This window comes from Chenopodium quinoa, unplaced genomic scaffold, assembly GCF_001683475.1.
Source record: "Chenopodium quinoa cultivar QQ74 unplaced genomic scaffold, ASM168347v1, whole genome shotgun sequence".
Taxonomy (NCBI): domain Eukaryota; kingdom Viridiplantae; phylum Streptophyta; class Magnoliopsida; order Caryophyllales; family Amaranthaceae; genus Chenopodium; species Chenopodium quinoa.
The window spans coordinates 2,928,697-2,951,939 of NW_018743510.1; the positions used below are offsets into that span (position 1 = coordinate 2,928,697).

Below are 23,243 nucleotides of genomic sequence, written 5' to 3' on the forward strand. Positions count from 1 at the left end.
CCTATCCTTTAAGTATTGTGGAGCATCATGGCCTTAGGGAAGTTTTTACGAATTTGAACCCCAACGTGAATCATGTGTGTAGAAACACTATTTTGAAACATTGTATTGATGAGCATGATAAGTTTAAGTCTTTGTTGTTGCAATCTTTTTCGGGAATTGAAGGTAGAGTTAGCTTCACTTGTGACTTATGGACAGCATGTACTAATCGAGGTTATCTTACTTTAACGGCACATTATGTTGATAAAAATTGGTGTCTTAGGTCTAAAATTCTGAATTTTAGATATTGTGGTCCTCCTCATACTGGTGTTGAGGTAGAAAAATTTGTGTTAAAACTTATTGGGGAGTGGAACCTTCAGGGTAAAGCTTTTGCAATGACTGTTGATAATGCTCGATCCATGGATGTTATGGTTAACCTTTTGAAGAAAGATTTAATGTTGACTTCTCCTCTTCCTTGTAATGGTAAATTTTTTCATATTCGATGTTCAGCTCATGTCTTGAACATTATTGTTCAAAGAGGTTTAAAAGAAGTTGATAGTAGTGTTCAAAAATTGCGTGAGGTTTGTAAATATATTGATTCTTCAGATTCTAGACTCACTCAATTTGAGCATGCTCTTCATGAGGTTAACTGTGTGTTTAATGGAAAGTTACGTCTTGATGTTGTGACTCGTTGGAATGCCACATATACGATGATTCGAAAAGCTTTGGAAGCAAAGGAAGCCTTGAAATTGGTTATTGATAGGTTTATAGGTTATGAATTCAAACTTTCGAATGATGAATGGGATACCCTTACTAAAATATGTAATTTCCTAAAGCCATTTCATGAAATCACTGTGTTATTTTCTGGTTCAGAATATCCTACTGCAAATTTGTATTTTGCTAGTGTTTTAAAAATTGAGCACACAATAAGTAAAGCCCATATAGATCCTAAACACCCATGGCAAAGTTATGCTTGAAAAGTTTGAGGGCTATTGGGATGAATATAGTTTGATCCTATCAATTGCTATTGTTCTTGATCCTCGTTATAAGCTTGTTCGAGTGATGAAGATGTTAAAAGTGCTTTATGTTGATGAGGCATGTGTTGAAAAGGCGAAGGTGATTAAAGATGCTCTTTTGGAGTTGTATAACTTTTATTCTTCTTTGTCTTCCGGTTTTACATCAAGTACAAATGCTCCACCCTCCATCCCAGCTGTTATCGAAAATTCAAATAGTCACTTGGATGATGATATATTCAAGGTAATCAATTTCTGATTATTGTGGTTTACAAAATTAATAATTTTATGTTTTAATTTTATTATTTAATAAAAGCATTTTGTTTGAACTTTTCTAGTATGTTGATAATGATGATGATGAGGAGGATGACACATCAAATCGGCCATCGATGGAGATTGATTCTTATTTGTGTACTCCTCGACAACCAATTTATGAAGGGCAGAAGTACGATGTTCTTAAGTATTGGGAATCTCAAAGTAGTGTGTACCCCATATTAGCTGTTATGGCTAGGGATGTTTTGGCCATTCCTATTACATCGGTAGCCTCAGAGTCTTCTTTTAGCATGGGTGGTCGTATTTTAAACAAGTATAGGAGTGCGCTTTTGCCTAAGAATGTTGAGGCGTTGGTGACCACACAAAATTGGTTACGTGGTTATGATTGTGATATTGAAGAAGACGTCCTTGAAATTGGTAAAGAAGTGATAGATGAAAGTTTTGCATCTAATTAAGAAGACATGGATGTTGTATTGTAGTGAACTAGTGATGCTTAATATATATTGTGTTGCTTCATTGCTAAAATGTTTTAATCTCATAGAACAAGTATTAATAGTTTTAGTCACATTACATATTGATATGTTGTTCCTTTTTTTATCTTGAGTTATTGGTTATTATTTATGTCCCGCTAAATATTCATCTTGACCTGCAACCGACTCACTTCGTAAATGATCTGCATCGACCCACACTGACCCACCCAATAACCACTCCTAGTAGTAAGTAGTTTGTAAACGGTTCGATTTATAAGGATTCGGTTCATAAACAGTTCGGTTTATAAATGGTTCGGTTTATAAACGGTCCGGTTTATAAACGTTTGTAAACGGTTCGGTTTGTAAACGGTTCGGTTTGTAAACGGTTCGGTTTGTAAACGGTTCGGTTTATAACGGTTTTTATGCCAGTTTAAACGGTTTCGGGTTAGAAACGGTTCGGTTTATTTTCGGTTCGGTTTCCTTTCCAGTTCGGTTTAGATTTGGTTCGGTTCTAAAACGGTTTAACATTACTCGGATCGGTTCGGTTTCAGGTTTACTAAAATGCGGTTCGGGTCGGTTTTCGGTTTCAAAAAATTGGTTTTTAATCGGTTCGGTTCTTATTCGGATCGGTTCGGTTTCACCGGTTCGGTTCGGTTTTTGACAGTGCTAATTTTAGGGATATACTTGTATAAAACTTTTCTTAAACTTTGTGAAAGTTAGGGATATTAAAAAAAAAAAAACCTTCAACGTTTATAAATTTCCTTAATTTGTTACTCACACATTTTAGGGTTTACAAAAATCCCAAATCTTTGTGGTGCGAGAGCATGCATGAGTGAAATGAAGGTGGTTAGTTTCTCTTTTCATCTCTCTTTATTTTGGTCTTTTTATTCCTTCTTACTTTTTACTGGTTTTTTGTGGAATTATATGACTTTTGATGTTATTAATGGTAGTGCAACCTAATTTATGAGCATTTTTCTTACAAATTTGATTAAGAAAATGTACCTAATTTATGAGCCTTTTTTTTTGCTGATTTGATTAGGAAAATTGATGATTTAGGCCAATTTGCAACGTCAATTTCTAGCCGTTGGTTTTAAATTGAAACCTAAATTCTGTTGCTTAATTTATACATGGTACACAATTGTTGGACAATCGTTATTATTATTATTTTTTAATTCTTGATTGATATAATTAAGAGGGTAATTTGATATTCTAGGTATTTTATGAAATAATTTATGTCAAATTACAATGAAATATTATGAGTTGTGATACGATGGGGTTCGTTTATTAGCAGTAATTGTGTTCCAATTTCGTTTTTGAACTCAGTTAACACGATAATCGGAGGATATCGCGCTGTAACAATCAGACCGGCGCTAACCTTATTGATAATAGCTCAAATATTGTTTATGAATAGCTTTAAATCATGGAGTTATTTATGGAATACACTAAAAATGAGTTGTGAAGAAGAACTGTTTTTGTTGCGGTTCGGTCCATCTGAAATTATAATATACACTAGTTAAGCTATTATGAAAATTAAGATATATGAAGGACCAACATTAGCTAAACCGATTTTCCGTGAGGTAGCTACCCAAGCAAATGGAAGAAATGGTTCAAACTTCTTGTGTACTTACATTACACCTGCAGAAGTGCAGAGCATAAGACAAGATTCAATTGATTCTTTGGGAACCCTGAAATTTACTGACCTTGGAGTAATTTATGACTTACCTTATATCACATGAGAAACTTTAATACATGAGGATTTCTGTTTTACCTTTATATATGGAAGTTAGTTGATTAAGTTGCAACACTACATTTCCTTCTAGAGCCCTCCTGACAAAATGAGAACAAGATATAAAACTTTCTACTACCTATTATATTTATCCCAGACCTTATATGTTTATTATTTTTTTACCCTTATTGTTCTTCTACTCTATATATCATTAGCTGACTATTACTTAACACTTGTTGGAATATTATAATATCATGTGGACATTTTTAACAGGAGGATAAACAAGCTAACCGGGGTGAAAATCCAGCTCGGTTTCAACGTACAGATCAGTGGCGTCCTGTTTATTCTTGGTTGGAAGCATTGGATTTGGATGAGGTTATTAAGTCCAAAGACATTTCTGACTGGTTGGCTGCAAATCCTGAGGTCAATGAAGAGTTGGGCTCAAGACATTCTCGTTATCATTTGATGCACTACATCAAAAAATGTCATATGAAGATACTGAAGAAACGGAATGTAATTATATCATTTCTTGCTTCCATTTTTATCAGCTCATGCATGTGTAACCTTAAGCTATTTGCTCATGCGTGTGTACTTGCTTTTGAAATTTGTTGGATAGGGTGGGCAGCAGAAGCCTAGTGAATCAGCTCCCTTGAGTGTTGAGCATCCCAATGTGCCAAAACTGCCAGCCACAATTACTTGTATGTTTCTCCTAGTTAGCATATATGTTCTCTTTTAGATTGCTTCAATTATATTGTTTGAGGATGACACTGTCATGATGTCATCCATGATTCATGTCTCTGTTTTTTTTTTTATCAATTACTTGAGAATTAACATGGATTGGGAACTTGTTATTCCATTTCTGATATATGCTCTTGGATTCTCTGTTCCTCCCATACTTTGATCATCATCTCTAATAAACTAATGTTATTATAATTTATTTTCTAATGATTTAAGGTTGCAAGGAACTGATGGATTATTTTTCCTCTGTATGTTTATTTAAACTTTAAGGCATAGAGATCTGTATGCAGTAGATTATAAATGCCAATTTTCCTTTTTCATCTTCCTCAGCCCCTACAAATCGAGCTATCAATGGTTTCGAATTACAATATAATTGAAATACAGTGCTTTCCTATAATCTTTGGATATCGTTAATTTGTTATGGCCATTGAACACTTCTGTGGCCATTTGGATACGATACATCATTATATTATGTTAATATGTTAACTTTTATTGTTTGCTACATTTTTCTTTTTAGCTCGAGTAAATTTTGTTTTCTTCTGAAGTCTGAACACATCTGGTAGCAGCAGCAACCTTCCAGCTATATTTTTATCTAAGATATTGACTGTTGCTGCAAAGTTATGGATAAAACTCAGGGAATTGACTCTTGTGAACCAGTATTGACAAATTAATTGGTCTGTCCATGTGAGCAAGCTCATGTAGAGTTGTTTTATTATACTAAAAATTACATTCCTTAATTAACTGTTCCTCTTGTGCTTTAAGATCTTTAATATCGATCAACTTTACTGCTGATAGTATTAACTATTAAGGTATTCTTGGTTGTAGGTTTTTTTTTTTCTCCCCCCTTTCTTTCATATAATATTTATTTTTATATATACTGTGACAACATTCAATACAAGAAATGAGCAAGATTTTTGAGAAATAGAAATTATTTTCTTCCACATCTTACTGCTAGCTAACGAGCAAGATTAACTTTTGAGACCTTTGCACTTTTTATGCGCTCCACTACATTGCAGCTTCTTTGCTTGAATAAGACTAATTAACAGTCCGAGAATTATTTAAGTCTCTGCTAGATTTCTAAAGATGATCAAATTTCTTTCATTATTGACCTTGTAGGCATTAGGCAAGCAAGATCTTCTTATTTAGTTCCTTAGACTGGTGATTGCTCAATATCCCCTTGTTACTTTTTATTTACTTGAAGAATCCATGGCAATCCTTGCTTCACCTGCTGGCTGCTTAAAGATTTTTTTTTTCTCCATGCTCACTCTTTTAAGTTTTTGCTTCCTGTTGTCTGAATCAAGGAGACTTATAATTATCTTGCCTCTTTCTTTGGTTTTGGAGTCTGCATTAAACATCTACCACTGATAGCTTCTTGCTTTTTCATACTGCAACTCTGCTAAGAGGATTATAGAAAAATTCGAACTCCAAGTTTCTATGTTGGACACAATTTGTTCTGCTCTAACACCCCCGTGATAATAATAAAGTACATCACAGTTCTGAATTGGGCGAAGCTAGGATCATGTACACCGACTCTGGTAAGCTACTTCTTATCTATGCTGATTATTTTCTTCTTGGTATCATTTGACAGCTAATCCATTGACAAACGTGCCTGAAGACAGTGACCTTTATCATGTGAAACGACTGGAAGCTTTGCGCAAATATGAGATGTTAGTACTGTTGCATGTCTTGCTTGATTGTTATCATGCATGTGTCCATCTCCACTAAGTATTATGATGTTCAATGTATACTGCATTTTTTATACTCACCCCTTTTCTCCCTGTATATCGCAACATTTCTGCAGTCTGGTAGAATTTGAGAAGCAACTTTCTTCTATCATTGCAAAGCAGAACACTGCTCAGGAGTCTTGATCAAGCTCTCATTTTGAGCACAAATTTAATGGATAATGTGGAGCGAATCCTTTGAAGTTTGTGCCCATCAGTGTGCTATGTATGCATTCAACAAACGGGACCTTCCTTTTCTCATGATATTTCTGTAAAAACTAGTTTGTGATTCGGGTGATGCGAGATGCAGTAGTATACATGTAAATATTACTCTGTGCAATTGCTTAACTGGTATTTAATCTAGAAAATTACTCATACCATTTATGGAATCAACAACCATTAGTATGTGATTAATTTCTTACAAATTAATTTGTAGTTTATTATTGTACAATAATTACTTAGAAGTTATCTTTTAGAGAAAAATTAAATATGAAAGTTACACATATGAAAAGTTTTAGAATGATGACACATATAAGGTGACACGTAAGGGTGACACATAGCGATGATGTGGCGCCAAATCATATTGATGCAACAGTGATACATGGTGTTACCATGTTGTCCATTTGTGTTTTAATAATATTACAGATTATGGTAACAAAATGTGGCTGTTTATAACCTGTGTATGCTTTAGACAGCTTCACCACATTCTATTTATGAATCTAAATCCATGTATAGATTAGAATTGCCAAATTTGTTTTTCTATCCTTTTCTAATACACGAAGTATGTAGTATCAAAATTTTAATTCTAATGAAAAAAGTTGTGAGAACTTAAGCTGTTTGGTAAGATAGTAAAACTACCTTATTTCAGGAGATCCCAAATTCCTAATTCCTAAAGTTGAGGCTTATCAACATGAGTTTGTGAAGTGGTTTAAAAATGATCGATTAAATTCCTAAAGTGTGATTATCTATAAGTAACTAAGTATGTCTAATGAGACTTCTACATTATGTACATACTTCATCGGTTTCTTTTTAGTTGACACATTTCTTTAGTTACGTTTATTAATGACACAGATTCAACCATTAATATCATCATTATAAATAAGCAAAAATTATAAAAAGTTGATATTTTAAAAATATATGTAATGATGAATCTAACATGATCTCACGTAACTATGATAACAACTGTTGAGTAAATCTTGCACTATAAAACATGTCTCATTTATATTGCCGGAAAGTACAAGATATTGACAAAGTTCTAAGACACTAATCATTGCCCGTAAATTGTTTTTTCTTTTTGGCTCACATGTAGGAATGAATGTTAATGGCTATCCTCTTACCACGTTGGATCACAAAACACTCATAAAGAAATAGATATTTCTTGGTGTACTAAAACAAAAAAAAGTCCTCAAACTCGAGGAAAATTGAAGAGAATGAAAATTGGAATAATAGTCCTAAAAATGGAGAATAATAATTACAAGTTAATCCAAGTTTTCCTGCTGACAATCTTAATCTTAATGAGGAGAAAACACCTAGTAGACGTATATCCCTGGCCGAGGCCGAAATTAATTTACCGGTTCAAGAAAAGGAGAAGCTCAAGCTGAACGTCCTAAAGTATGAAGGAGATGAAGTTCAAAGTATAACCACCAAAGAGGTAGTTTTGCAACTGAGAACCTCTAAATTACTATTGAGATATTCTTGACCATATATACGTTTTATTTATGACATGTGTTGGGTATAATGTTGGTTTTTTTAGTTTGTATAACATTAATATATGACGGTCCAAATGGTATAACACCTTCTTATGTTAGGACATTCTGCTTAAAATTCTATAATTAGTATCTGTTTCTATGTGAACTTTTTCCTTACTAGCAAAATACACTTGGTAAAGCAGTTACACAAGGACAACATAGATGCCAACTAACTTAGTTGATTATAGTCTTGAGGATTGTAGTTATTAGTCAAAACCTGAGATTAAGTCCTGTTTTCATCATGGCCTTTGATGACTATCTGTACACTTTGAACTGTTAGGAACTCTTAGCATTTGCACACATAGGCTTAGAGGCTAGCTGGACTGCAAAGCACGATTAAACGTAGTATCTACTATAAGCATCTAAAATGAGCTGGATTGTGGGAGTAGTGTCCCTTTTCAGTTAAAAGTTCTGTACTTTTGTGTTTAATACTGCGTAGTACAAGTATATATGGAAGGGGTGGAAGCTGACTTTGATGTATACACTCATAAGATCTTGAGAAGGTTTGAGAGTTTCTCGAACACAGTTTAAGAGAATAAATCAGGAATCAGAATATTGTCAGTTAAAAAGAAGATTGAACCATTTTGCATAAAACCACTTAGTATTCCTTCTTAACTGATTTGATTGTTTCACCTCAGCACTACTTCAACTGTTTTTTAATGCAATCAACTTGGAGACTTCTAACTTCCTAATCTGTTTATACTGGAGTTATGTTGTTAAATTAAGCTTTATTACTAAGGCGAATAGGAATAAAAAGGTGTAACAAACTTCAATTGAGTTTTTGTATTAATTTTTACACGAACTGAGCTTTGAGATTAGTTAGACTTGAGTTTAGAACTTGGAGCCATATCAATTATATATTCATGGTTACAACAGACGACTGTCCTACAAATTGTTCTGTTGTATAACATGATCTTATTAAGCAGTTGATCAATCATTTTATTATAACAATACTTAGCTTACGATGTTAATTGTACAACAGACTGTCCAACACTTCTTTTGTGTACTCTCAATATACAATATATTCCCAAATTTAATCTTTCGCTACTTTAGACAGACTTATGGCCAAGCAAGGGCAACGGTGAATATCAACACTGATCATCCATCTCCGGATGATTGGGTTGGAGTTTTCTCCCCTTCAAATTTCAAGTAAGGCAACAAACATCCAACTACAATTGGATAGAAAATCTTATATACTGTTTGAAAACGGAAACACTAATAAGAAGGATAAAGCTGTACTCGCTATGTAATAGTGTCTTTTAGGCCATATCTTCTCTGATTACAAGTTTTTTTTTCCTAAGCCGGTATTTCGATTTTCACAAGACTAGACCTGCTTAACTATATATAATTGGTTTGTGTGTTTGGGTAGTGTATCTGCATCTTGTCAGGAAGTTGGTAACAAAAGAGTTAAGGAGCCATACATATGCACCACGCCCATAAAGGTTAGCATTATGTAATTCTACAAGCCTTACACGAACACGAGGTATATGTACCAATAACTTATTGAGAGGCATAAGAAGTTTAAGTTTAAAATCATAAAAAGTCATTGAACTAAGTTATTGGTAAGTTGGCTTCATACAAAATTATGCCAAATACTTTTTGTTGAACAAGGCAACAAGCTAACAATAGGCTTAATCTTTCAGTATAAGTATGTAAATTACTCCAGTCCTAATTATCTCAATACTGGAAAAGCTACTGTGGATTTTGAATTGATCAATCAACGAGCTGATTTCGCATTTGCAGTGTTTTCTGGAGGATTGTCTAATGTAAGTTTAAAGTATCCTCTTTTCAATTGTTACCACTTTGCCTATCATATTTTTTTGTTTTGGGTTTGACAGATATTTTGCCTATCATACTGATGCATCAATATTTGATTTTTGAAGCCAAAACTAGTGAAGATCACAAAACCTATATCACCTTTTCCAAATCCTAAAGCACCGCTTTACCCACGCCTTGCTATGGGAGAGACTTGGGATGTAGTAAGTGTCAATCAACGTACTGCATTCTTGCACATATAACAGGCAATCAGAATTGTTTCTTTATTGTTGTTGCATACTAGTTATTTTTGGTGGTTAAAGGCAACTCGGGCTATTCATTTCTCCTCAAGTGCCTTTAAATGTTAGATTCTTAGCACTCAACATGAGTATGGACACTTGACACTTTATCTTGGACCTAAATGATGATGGAGTAAATTACATTAGCCAAGTTTGACATGTATACTCGATTTTGAGTAACATAGGGTACTACAACATATTGTGACTTTCATCCCTATTGTTTGTGTGTATCAATTTCTTAGATGGTTCACTCCTGTACTGTAATTGATTTCTTCAATCTCAAAACTCAAATTTTGTCTTATATATCACTCTTTGTGATTTTTACAGATGACAGTAACATGGACAAGTGGTTATAACATAGATGAAGCAGTCCCTTTTGTGGAGTGGGGGTGTCCTGGTGGCGCGACCATGCAATCGCCTGCTGGAACTTTCACATATATTCGCAATCAAATGTGTGGTATGCAATTTCATCTTTAACATCACCTTGATCTTTATCTTCTTGGTTTATATTTTGTCATGCTAATATTGATATATAAGTTAATCATGTTTTATCATTCTACTTTTTCTATTTAGATTTTGTCTGAGTTTTCTTGTCTTGTAACATTTTCATAATTTGTGCATTCATATATACTATTACGGAGTTATTTGGTTGTAAATGTGAAGGTTCACCTGCACGCACTGTTGGATGGCGTGATCCTGGATTTATACACACTAGCTTTCTAAGGGATTTGTGGCCAAACACAGTGTAAGAACTGATGAGTGATATTCACTTCAGCTGAGTTATAATACTAAAACTCGTAAAAGCTAAGGTAAAATACCACTATCAGCTCTCACCTTCACAAATAACTATGTTCATTGATTATTCTTCAGATACACCTATAGGATGGGCCATCTCATAATATCTGATGGTTCATATGTTTGGAGCAAAAAGTATAAGTTCAAATCCCCTCCAGTTCCCGGAGAGAGCTCATTACAACGTGTTGTTATCTTTGGTGACATGGGAAAGGTACAATAGATTAGTTCAATGTAAACATAAAGTATATAGCATAGGGATAACTGTCAGGTATGGTGGATACCTTCCTCCTGCTGTACTTGAGAAGTTATGTTGAAGTTTGATCGAAGATTGAATTAACTGCATATTTCCTGTCTTAGGGAGAACGAGATGGATCAAATGAGTATGCTAACTACCAACCAGGAGCATTGAATACCACAGATCAACTCATCAAAGATATTGACAACATTGATGCTGTTTTCCTTATTGGAGACTTGCCTTACGCCAATGGATATGTCTCACAGTGGGATCAATTCACTGCACAAGTAGAGCCTATTGCATCCGCTGTACCCTTTATGGTTGCAAGGTTTGTGTTCTGTATCAATTGAATCTTTGTATGATTTGTCATGTGAAAAAAAGGTAGTGTACATGAACATACATGAAAGAACGCTAATTTGTTTAGTAACTGACTGTTTTTCAGTGGAAATCATGAACGCGATTCACCAGATTCAGGATCATTTTATGCAAATAATGACTCAGGTGGTGAATGTGGTGTTCCTGCAGAAACAACATTCTATGTTCCTGCTAAAAACAGGGCAAAATTTTGGTATGTCAAAAAATAGAAATGGCTTTGTCACACAAGATATGGCCTTTTCAAGTCATTTGAAAGACTGAAATAAAGTTAGTCTGGCAACAACAATGACACTTCTTATGCACTCATACAGGTACTCAGCAGATTACGGAATGTTCCACTTCTGCATAGCTGACACTGAGCACGATTGGAGGGCCGGCACTGAACAATACAAATTCCTTGAGGAATGCCTAGCATCAGTAAATAGGCATAAACAACCTTGGCTGATCTTTGCTGGTCATCGCCCCCTCGGTTACTCCTCTAATAAATGGTTTGGCCAAGAAGGCTCTTTCGAAGAGCCCATGGGTAGAGATGACCTACAAAGACTATGGCAGAAGTACAGGGTTGATATTGCATTTTGGGGTCATGTCCATAATTATGAGCGAACATGCCCTATATATCAGGTATGTAATTCTTGTTCAATATCACATAACTGCAAACACTTAAGAATACTCCATTTTAAAATTTCGGTAATTTGGTGAGTGCAGAATCAATGTGTGAAGAGCAAAGATCAGACATCTCATTACTCAGGTGTGGTAAATGGTACCATTCACGTTGTTGCTGGTGGAGGCGGCGCTCACTTGAACGAATTTAGTCCAATAAAAACTGTCTGGAGTATTTACAGAGACTACGATTTTGGATTTGTGAAGCTCACTGCATACAACTACTCGCATCTAAAATTCGAGTACAAGAAGAGCAGTGATGGCAAGGTTTATGATTCCTTCACTATATCTAGAGATTACAAAGATGTCCTGTCTTGTGTCCATGATAGTTGTGCACCGTATACATTGGCTAGTTAAGATGAGGAAAAAGTCTTGGACAAAAGTGAGCTAGACAAGAATCCCCTCAGTACATAGTTGGTTGTTCGTATATAAGGATAATCATATTACACTATCAATGTGACGAACAATTTTAGATGGAAGAAATATGATTTCACTTCGACCACTTTGTAATGTGCTTTTGTAGCTGGCCCGTGAGTCAATCTATGTAGATATATTCTTGCATCAATAAACATTTTAGGTAGGAAAAACAAAGCATCACAATTAAACGTCCAGGAATAAAAATCACAAATTAAAGTATATTCTTAATGTACTTGCTTATGCCTCACTTTGGTAAAACTTATGTATTTTACTTTGACAAAGCTATAATAGCCCGTTTGATAGCCAGTAATAAATGGTGCTCATACTTTGTAAGACTTTTCACCAAAGTAGTGACAGCCTAGACATTTGATTTGTAATACTTTGGATTATATTGTGGGCCTAAAAAATTGACATGGTATTTGTAAATAATTGTTAGATTTACTTTATTGATAATCATTAGTCATAAGCATCATGGTTTGTGAATATACATTATTGCAAAAACATCAAACTTTACTTTGATTATTATTACACTGTAGCTTTTGTCAAAGAGATCAAGTAGATGCCCACTTTGGTCGATTGCTAGAAAAGAAAAGCACCCTCGTGTTTCATGCTAAATTGCTACTTTTAGTCTTTTAGATGTATAGGTTAAGTATTGGCGCATAACTGTTATTTACACAGCTATAAGATAAAAGAGTGGGATTTTTTTTTTTTTTTTTTTTTTTTGGTGTTACAAATATTGCACCACTGTTACCTATAATGACTATAAATAGTACTATTAAAACAACTTATACTCTAGTAGTATAAAATATATGTATAATAGTACATTAAAAATACCACTGTAAGTATAATAGTACATTAAAAATACCACTGTAGCATTAAAAAATCACAAAAATTAAGTGAATTTATCAGTTAACCTTCCTATATGCATCCCAAATAAATAGCAGCTATGCGCCTAGTTGCACTCTTTCTTTTATTTAGCAAGCTTTATTATGTACTTGGAAAATTTGGACAATGGAACGAATATCGCTTTCCATATTAAATATCCGATAATCAATAGCGTTGAAAATGATAAAGAGTGATCAACTGATTATGATGAATTGAATTAATAAGTTCAGATGACTGAATATAATAACTCGAATATAATAACTCGAATATAATCTCTCCTTTTCTAAATAATTAAAACGTTTGACTTTTTCACTATTTATATACTCATTTTGACCATTAATATTTTTTTTATTAACGTATAAAAAACGAATATAATAATAAATTATATTGTTAAATAAGTATTTGTATAAAGTTTTATAATATTAAATTTTTTAATATATTTACTAATGTTTAATTATACAAAGTATAAGATCAAAATAGTGCAATAACATGTGTGTCAAGTTTGACCATATCAATTATCGAGAAACGAAGAGGGTATATTATATTGGTTTCATGACTCATGAGTTCATGACCATATCAATAGCATAGTTTTTTTTTTGTTTTTTTTTTTTTTTTAATCTCTAAAAATTGGTAATGAAAAGCATAACTACGAAAACATGATATTTGCTAAAAAAAAAGGTAACTAATAAAATACACAATGATACCACATGTTTTATATTGCTATATGAAATTAAGAAATGTTAAATATTAGGTGCACTTTACTATAAAGATTGAATTTATATATTCTTGGTTAGGTTGTAAAGTAATTTTACACATGAGTGCGCAATTGCGCATAGATCTTGTAAATTATTTGTCCAGGCCATGAGCCAAGAATAGACGAAATCTGGGCGTTACAACTTATAATAGGGTGAATTAGAACTTGCAGCAATGTGTCGATCATATGTGGAAGGAATGTATGTGTAGTACTGTAATAAGTTCTATTTGATCATTCTTAACCAAAATTGTTTAGTTATAAATTGAATAGTAAGTATAAGATTAATGAGCGACTAAGCATATAGCTAACAAAATGAAAGAGGTTGAGGTGTTAGGCCTTGTTTGGTTCACCTTATTTTTACTGATCTGGTCTGATTTGGTCTGATCTGGTCTGATCTAATCTGATCTGATTGTCTGATTTGACCAAACTTTGACCTTAAGTGTACGATAATCTATAAGGAAAAAATATATCAAGTGGGATCTTGTTAGATTCGTAATAATGTATACTTTATTAATATGTAATTTTCACAATTTTTTTCATTACGAAATTAAGAATATTTAGCGATAAAAAACCGCACATAAAACGAAGTTCTGATCTGAACTTATTTTTTCTGATCTAATTTGAACTTATTTTTTTTGAAATAAGTAAAAATAAGTTGAACTAAACAAGGCCTTACAATCACAAATAACATGTATCATACTTTTGCTAAGCTAATTTTATTTTAGGGGTGACAAATAATGTGAAAGTAGTCCTTAAAAGTCTTGATAACACTTTGTTTTTACATAATGTCATCAAATTGATAATTTATGTTTGTATCTTCCCCTCAAACAACTTTATTTTTAAATTGATAATTCATGTTTGTTTCTTCCCCATAAACAACTTTATTTTATTTTACTGTGGGTTAAAACAAAATATCTTTTTTTTTTGTTTGACAACAGCAAAATATCTTTATAGAAGTCAATATATCAACCATAGAAGATCCAGAGATTCTAGGCGGGTGTGTAGAATTTCCGGATCTTCCATGATGGATCCGGAAATTTTAGGCGGATCCATCTAGAAGAATCCTGATTTTTTAGGCGGAAGTCATTTTTTTTTTGTATTTTATTGATTTATTAATCTAATCATTTTTTTTGAAACCAATTAATCAAATTTATTATTATAATCTTTGTATGATAATTATAATTTTTATTGTGATTATTATTATTTTTGTGATAATTTGAGTAATTAGTATTAGTATTATTAGTTAATATTAGTTATTTTTGTGATATTAGTTAATGTTAGTTAATATTAGTTAATGTTGTGATATTAGTTAATGTTAGTGTTAGTGCTGTTAGTTAATATTAGTTAATGTTAGTCTTAGTTGATGTTAGTTAATATTAGTTATTTTTGTGATATTAGTTAATGTTAGTTAATATTAGTTAATGTTGTGATATTAGTTAATGGTAGTGTTAGTTGATGTTAGTTAATATTAGTTAATGTTGTGATATTAGTTAATGTTGGAGAATTTTGTGTGTTTTCTTTTATTTTTATAGGATTTGGAGTTTGAAGACGGCGGTGATGGTGTGAATTATAGTGTGAATTTTGTCACCGACACGTTATTTCCAACATTTGATGGTGCAGTTAAATGGGCGGATGCTGTTTCCATAAATCTGGGATTTATTTTGGTTAAATCGTCTTACAACAAAACCAGAGATGGTCGGCCGTATCGATATTTGAGATGTGATCGAGGACGGAAGAGCAAGCCGAGAGATTTTGAGAACGCAATACGAAAGGACACAAAAACCAAAGCTAATGGTTATCCTTTCTACGTCAAAATACAATAGTAGAAAAACTTAAATGAGCACCGCTAAATGCGCATCAGTTTTTAAAAACCGGTGCAAAAAAAAAATAGGCGGGGGAGGGAAAGATTTTTCGCACCGGTTCTAACCAAACCGGTGCGAAAAATGAGTTAATCGCACTGGTTCGGTTCGAACCGGTGCGAAAGCTTTTGTTAAATAAAAAAAAACCCGGTCTGTATATATGCTCTTTCTTTCTCTTTCATTTCTTGTTTCCTCCTCTCTCATCTGCCTATCTCTCTCCTCCATTAAAGCGTACTTGAAATTCTCCATTGAAGGGGCTTTTGAGCTTTCTCTCAGCACTTTCCTCAAACTCCTTCTCTCTCCTTCGATCTCCTTCTCCATAACTGCCACTTTCCCTTTCCTTTCTTCTCTCTTTCGATCTCCTTCTCCTTCTCTGTCCGAAATTGGTGTCATTAGAACCAAGCACAACCACCATCGCCGCCACCGTCAATTTTTCCTTCTTTCTATTTCCCCTCTTCGTTCTTTCTGTTTCCCCTCTTCCTTCTTATCTCTCTATTCTATCTCCTCTCTCCTCAAACAAACCCTAATCTAATGAAGAAATCGGCCTTGAACGACCTGCTGCCCTCCTTCGAAAATCAGCGTCAATTCGTACCAAGGACGACCATCATCGCCGCCGCCGTCTATTTCTTAAATCTACAATATTGGAGGTTAGGGTTTCTGGGTGCGTCTATTTTGAATCAATTCGATGTGCGTGCGTCTTAACAACAACAAATTTGAATCAATTTCGAACCAAAAATCATAAATTCGAGGTTAGGGTTTCTGGGTTATTTAGCTTTGCGTTATATTTTGGTCTTTTGGTCCAATTATTCATGTTAAATGCTTTGAAATTTTGGGTTTAATTTATGTAACATTGTTCGAAATTTGTTGAAGATGGCTTGAGAAACTGATACCAACAACAATGGAGGTAACAACGCTTTTAATGAAGATAAGAAGCCTGCTCCTGATCAATTTACTCATATCAATCTCAAGGTTAAAGGTCAGGTAATTATTTTTAATTTTTTTTGGTGATTCTTTTGATTTTTCTGTGAATTTTATTTTGCTTTTTTATAATTTTTGTGTCAATTTTGTATTTTCTTAGGTTAAAGGATTTTTGTGTTAATTTTATGTGAAATTGTTGCTGGTTTGGATGATCCGATGAAATTAATTATGCGATTTTGATGTTTTTGAATCATTTTATGACAATGCATGCATATTTAAAAAGAGTGTTAATGTTGTGGAAATTGGGCATTTTTTTGGTTGATTTGGGTGAATTGGGATTTTTGATGGTTTATTGATGCTATGTTACTGTGGGTGAATATGTTACTGTGACGAGTAAGATTATAATCTTCTAGATTATATAAAATTTTTGTACATTATGTATTAAGTTTTCACTGTATCACTTATTTACATTAATTTGAAAAGAGAAGATATGGTATTAAATAAAGTTGATAGTTTTAGTAGTGTGTACATAAATACATGTAGCAAAATTAATACTCTGCAGTAAACTTTTACGACACAAATATGTTAGTTGATTGTTGCTTGATTTTAGTACTTCATCAAGCAATTTATGATTATGATTTGTTTTCAATCCCATTATGCAGTAAATTAATTTAATTATGCGAAATTTCCTCTGAACTTGGTGTATCTATCTGATAATTATGGCTTTTCAATTAATGTTATATTGCATGTCTGGCGTGTAGTTGCTTTGCTACCTATTTGTGGTAAGGTGTATGGATGACACATTCAAGTAGTGAACAAAAAGAATAGAGACTTTTGGAGGGCAATGGGAGAAATAAAAGCTGTAAAGAACAACTGTGTAATTTGATTATACCATTTAAAGCGAGAAGAGCTAACTACATATGAAATACATAGGGCTGCTATTAAAAGTAGAAAATAACATAATCCGATGTAGGAACATGTGTCAAATTTTGTGGAAAAATAAGGACTCTTTATTTGGTGAATCTATGGTATTGTTTGATTATTTCTACTCCTCACCATTTCAGCACCACAAAATGATAAAATGTGACTAATAAGTTGATCCACCAGCTATATTTAATTTGCTTTTTTGGTTGAATAACATTTATTTTTCTATTTGTCTTTCAGTGTGGCCATTAACATTTTTTGGGATTGAACCAATTAACAATTTTTGGGATTGAACCAAAGTTCACTATTCCTCACTCTGCTAAAACAGACGAGGTTGTTCTTGCAAATGGACTAATTGGAAGTGTTCTCTCTGATTACTTTTGGTATTTAGTCATCCTTTTCCAAATCCTTTTAATAAACGGTTCATCTTTTTAGTTCACTCATAAGTCATAACATAATAATCCAACTATTCTTTTCAGGGCATTATCTGTTGTTTGGACAACTCCTCTAGTTGCAACTTTGGGTATGTCGCTTACAATCCCACTTGCAATGTTGGCTGGCATGATTATACATGGTCGACATTATTCCATAGTCTATGTTCTTGGTTCTATCCAAGTAAGAAACACGATTAACAAGATAATTGCCATTTCCAATTACTGACATAGAGTGTTATTTCTGTATTCTTTACTTTATTGAGTTTGCCAACTTATTACATGTGTGCTAGGAACTAGATTCTGCTACTGGAAATCCGATTACTCAAGTATATAAAAATGGAAGAACAACAAATGTTGCCCAGATATTTGTAAAGTTAGCTATTAACCAACTATACAATGGTTTTTCCTTCTGTTCGAGAAGAAGGCACTCTCCCAAAACAAGCCTGAGCTTATCACAATTAATTTCTGGATATCCATTGTTGTGCTCATGCACACATATTTATACTACTATGATCTTCTACAAGACTTAGGACAAAGCCACCAAGGTTTTGTTACAAGTGTACAATGACAAAATAAATAACAAACACATGAAGATAAGATATTTTTGTTATACAAATACAACTAAGAATAAAAATGGGTGGTCAATTGAGTATTTGGAAATATTAATGGCTTGTTGTGTTTCAAACACTGTATTCCACAGGTGGAGAGGAAGCCCAAGGAGCTTATTTGGATGGAACATCGGAAAGTCAAAAGTTGATGAGAAACCACAACCTAAGTACCATGACATTGATCTTCCCTTCGCACCTTCTCTGGTCTCCAAAACATTTTTAAATGGTATCCTCTTTTCCTCTTATCTTTTTTATCCTCAAAACAAAAGTGCATTATTTTTTTATTTTAAAAATTCTACAATAATTCATCATATTAAGTTCCCATTTCATATTATTGAATTTGAATCCATGTGTATTAACAATAAGTCAATCATGCTCAGTCTTTTTACTATTATTGGGGGAATATTAACTGGCAGGAAAAGAACTGAAATGCTGTTATAGAGCAAGCATTGATGGATTTAATGCAATAAACTTCTACAACTGCTGTAACTTTAAGGGTCCTTGTGTTATAATAGGGTACACAAACAAGCCCTTCAAATTTGGGGCATTGTTACAGAAGCAGAGATGACTACTATGACACATTTGATGCATTCCTGTTTTACTGGCATGAGGATGGGAATCCTGATCCTATAATATGTAATCATTAACCAAAATACAACGAGTTTAAGAAGAAAAGACGTTCTCGTTGTAATGTTAATTTTGCAGGTTCGAAAAGAATGATGTTCCTGCTTGGTTGATGATTGATGAGTTCGAAAAGCGGAATGTTCTCATCTTTAAAGAAAAAAAAATTGAAGGCGACATCACAAGAGTGTGCATCTCGGCTTCAACAAATTTCGTTTATTAAATGGCAAAATGGTAAATAAATCAACAATTTTGCTAGTCATCATGACATATAGGTAAATAAATCAACTATTGTGGGTCCATTTTCTAGTCATCATGGCATATTTGTAAATAAATCAACTATTATGAGGTCCCATTTTATTAAAAAATTGTTGATTTATTTACAGTTTTGCCATTTGATAAACATATTTTGTTTATCAAGGAAATAACCTTGTATTTTTCGGAATATACTATAGAGTATTTATGTATTTTACAAAATTTAATTTGTTTTAAATGTAAGATGAAACATATAAACTACATACTCTTTGAGATTAACATGTATTGAAATTCCAAAAGCATTCTCATCTTTTGAGCTTAATGATTATATTTATTTTTTAACATGAGCAGTGCATCTGCAAATTGTGAAGAAGTTGGTAACTCAAGAGTTCTAAAACCTTTTATTTGCACTGCACCCATTAAGGTTAGTAAAATATAAATCAAATGACATTTTAGTTCATATCAAATTTAGATTAATTTAATTTTTTTATTGTTATTATTGAAATTCAGTACCAGTATGCAAATCACTCGAATTCAGAATATACAAATTCTGGAACAACCACTTTAAAGTTTCAATTGATCAATCAACGAACTGATTTTTCATTTGCATTATTTTCTGGTGGATTATCTAGTGTAAGTTTTCTCAATTTTGGATAATATAGTTATATTATTGCTACTATGTATATTGATGTTATGTGTTCAATGTTGTAGCCAAAGCTAGTCGCAGTATCGAACACCATTTCGTTTGCAAATCCTAAAGCCCCTGTCTATCCACGACTTGCTCTCGGAGAAACATGGGATGTGGTATGTTTATACTTCTAAGTTACATTCGTGTTATATTCGTATCATCATTTACTTGTTAAAAAATCACATAGACCATTGTGTACTATTCTAAAAAATGGTGACTATTATTCGGATATCCTAAAATAGTATGATAAATGTCTGATGTAGAAAATAGTATTCTGTTATTTCTTTAATTTCATCAGAGAGACTATAACATGAATCAGTAGAATATTAAATTTTTTGAAAGATATTGTTATGTGAAATTCATTTTCCTATAGTTTTTGGTGCAAAATAATGTACTAAACCCTTACCAGATTGCAAAATAATGTACTAAATCTTTACCAGAATGCAAGATTTAACTATGATTCTTGTAATTATGCAGATGACAGTAACATGGACAAGCGGCTATGACATAGATGAAGCAATTCCTTTTGTTGAGTGGGGTATGCCTGGTGCTCACACTACGCGATCACCAGCAGGAACTCTGACATTTACTCGTAACCAAATGTGTGGTATGGTTCTTCTTCACTTATAATTTCAGTATATCTTTATATTAATTTACCTGGAAACTGCAAACATTTCAAAATCTCTTTCATAAAGTGAATGCTTAATCAATATTGTTAAATTTCACAAAATAATTGTATAAGAAGTGTCTTTGGCAATCATGTAGCTGCACCTGCAAGAACTGTCGGTTGGCGTGATCCTGGATTCGTTCACACTAGCTTCTTGAAAGATCTGTGGCCCAATATCAAGTATGCAAATAAACATTGGTTTAGTATACACTAGCATGCTTGTCGTGACTAATGATTAATAATACATTCATAACGACTTTGATCCTTATATATGTTATTGATTGTATGTTTTCCAGATATACATATAGGCTTGGTCATCTCTTAAATAATGGTACATATGTTTAGAGCAAGAAGTATCAATTCAAATCATCTCCATATCCTGGACAAAGCTCTTTACAACGTGTTGTTATTTTCGGTGACATGGGGAAGGTATTACATTTATACAATATACAAAAAGTTGGTTAGATGTTTTGAATCTACCCATCAAGACAGTACTATGTAAGCAACATATAAATTTGCAGGCTGCAGGCTGCAGTGCCTGAAATCAATTTTTGCTTCTTTTAGGCTGAACGAGATGGATCAAATGAGTACGCAGATTACCAACCAGGATCGTTAAACACCACAGACCAGCTAGTTAATGATATTGACAACATTGATGCCGTCTTTTTGATAGGGGACATGCCATATGCCAACGAATACATCTCTCAATGGGATCAATACACTACACAAGTAGAGCCAATAGCATCAGTTGTACCCTTTATGGTGGCAAGGTTTAATCTATTCTTAAAAACAGATTTTGTTTATTTTTAGTAATAATATTATTTGATAAATGTTCTGTAAAGTTTAGAAATATCTATACTATGCTAACGCTTATAGCTATTTTTTATCAATGGTAATCATGAGCGCGATTCACCAGATTCAGGGTCATTTTACCAAACTGATCACTCAGGAGGTGAATGTGGTGTTCCTGCAGAAACAGAGTTTTATGTTCCTGCTAAAAATAGAGCCAAGTTTTGGTAAGTACAAACGACGAAATTTCCTGTAATCAGTTGTAATGGAACACTCGCTCACCAACAATGCATATACATATATATAGGTACTCAGCAGATTATGGAATGTTCCATTTCTGCATAGCAGATACAGAACATGATTGGAGAGAAGGCACTGAACAATACAAATTCCTGGAAGAATGCCTTGCATCAGCAAATAGGCACAAACAGCCTTGCCTTATATTTGCAGGCCATAAACCCCTAGGATACTCTTCGAATTCATGGTACGGCCTAGAGGGATCTTTCGAAGAGCCAATGGGTAGAAGTGACCTTCAAAAGTTATGGCAGAAGTACAAAGTTGATATGGCATTCTGGGGACATGTCCATAACTATGAAAGGGTTTGCCCTATTTATCAGGTATCACTAGAATTGTAGACTTTATTATCTGTGATAAAAAAAAACAATAAGCTAATTTTTGTCTTGTTCTCGTCACCTGATTTTTACTTTGCAAAGTATTAGTATTACCACCTGAAACTGCCTTTTACAATGTCATTTGTTTTATTGTATGTAGTTATTGTTTGTTTACTGATTAGAACAATGATGGGTTCACGCAGAATCAATGTGTGAACAACGAGAAATCTCACTACTCAGGAGTTGTAAACGGAACAATCCATGTAGTCGCAGGAGGAGGAGGAAGTCATTTGTCGGAATTTAGTTCGTTAAAGACAGTGTGGAGTATATACCAAGACTATGATTATGGGTTTGTGAAGCTCACAGCATATAACCACTCGTCTTTGCTGTTCGAATACAAGAAGAGTAGTGATGGCAAAGTCTATGATTCTTTTACTATCTCTAGAGATTACAAAGATGTATTAGCTTGTGTTCATGATGGTTGTGAACCTTACACTTTAGCAACCTAGGAGAGATTAAGGAAAATGTTTGTACCTTGAAAAAGGAGGCAAAGGTCAATAACTGCCTCATTCAATGTGTAAAATGGAAAAAAGGAAAATGAGTATTCAATTGGATTGATGAAATGGGAAGAGAGCCAATTAGCCTAAGACTTTGACATCACATTCAATTAATTAAGGAAAATTGTTTTGGACCTTTTTCAATGGTTTTATACTTTCATTTATATTTCCATGACTTTATTTCCAATGTTAATACACTTTTTCTTAAATTAAAATAAAGGATTTTTTTTTGTTAATAACAACCTATTAAGTTTCAACCTTTACTACTCCCTCCGTCCCTTATTTTTTGCCCCATAGCAAATATATGGGTCAAACTTTTATAGCTTTGACCATGAATTCTTGTTAATTTATAAGCGATAATATATTCATGTTGGATCATGTTAGAATCATCTTATAGTATATTTTATTAATATCAAGTTTTTATATAATTTTTACGCTTATAAAAATGAAAATATAGTTGTTTAAAAAGTCA

General features: G+C 33.2%; 2 protein-coding genes and 1 pseudogene across 5 annotated transcripts; all 3 read left to right on the forward strand.

Annotated features, from left to right (window-relative positions):
* Nucleotides 1-2,422: 2,422 nt before the first annotated feature.
* On the forward strand, nt 2,423-6,327 carry LOC110739724. Of its 2 annotated transcripts, none has more exons than XM_021920194.1 (5): nt 2,423-2,575; nt 3,732-3,971; nt 4,075-4,156; nt 5,785-5,863; nt 5,998-6,327. In XM_021920194.1, the coding sequence occupies exons 1-5, from the start codon at nt 2,561-2,563 to the stop codon at nt 6,062-6,064; spliced, it is 483 nt and encodes a 160-aa protein (XP_021775886.1). In that variant the 5' UTR covers nt 2,423-2,560; the 3' UTR covers nt 6,065-6,327. The 2 variants fall into 2 exon arrangements, with proteins under 2 accessions (XP_021775886.1, XP_021775885.1); XM_021920193.1 differs by having other exon boundaries at nt 2,433-2,578.
* Nucleotides 6,328-7,279: 952 nt separating this feature from the next.
* On the forward strand, nt 7,280-12,618 carry LOC110739726 (probable inactive purple acid phosphatase 27). Of its 3 annotated transcripts, XM_021920195.1 has the most exons (11): nt 7,280-8,814; nt 9,035-9,107; nt 9,309-9,431; nt 9,549-9,644; nt 10,047-10,176; nt 10,383-10,464; nt 10,590-10,725; nt 10,872-11,077; nt 11,192-11,317; nt 11,436-11,745; nt 11,830-12,618. In XM_021920195.1, exons 1-11 carry the CDS (start codon nt 8,630-8,632, stop codon nt 12,139-12,141), a joined length of 1,779 nt encoding a protein of 592 aa, XP_021775887.1. In that variant the 5' UTR covers nt 7,280-8,629; the 3' UTR covers nt 12,142-12,618. The 3 variants fall into 3 exon arrangements, with proteins under 3 accessions (XP_021775887.1, XP_021775888.1, XP_021775889.1); XM_021920196.1 differs by lacking the exon at nt 9,549-9,644; XM_021920197.1 differs by lacking the exons at nt 9,035-9,107; nt 9,309-9,431; nt 9,549-9,644 and having other exon boundaries at nt 7,497-7,568; nt 11,830-12,616.
* Nucleotides 12,619-15,755: 3,137 nt separating this feature from the next.
* Nucleotides 15,756-22,937, forward strand: LOC110739727 (annotated as a pseudogene).
* The last annotated feature ends 306 nt before the right edge of the window (nt 22,938-23,243 follow it).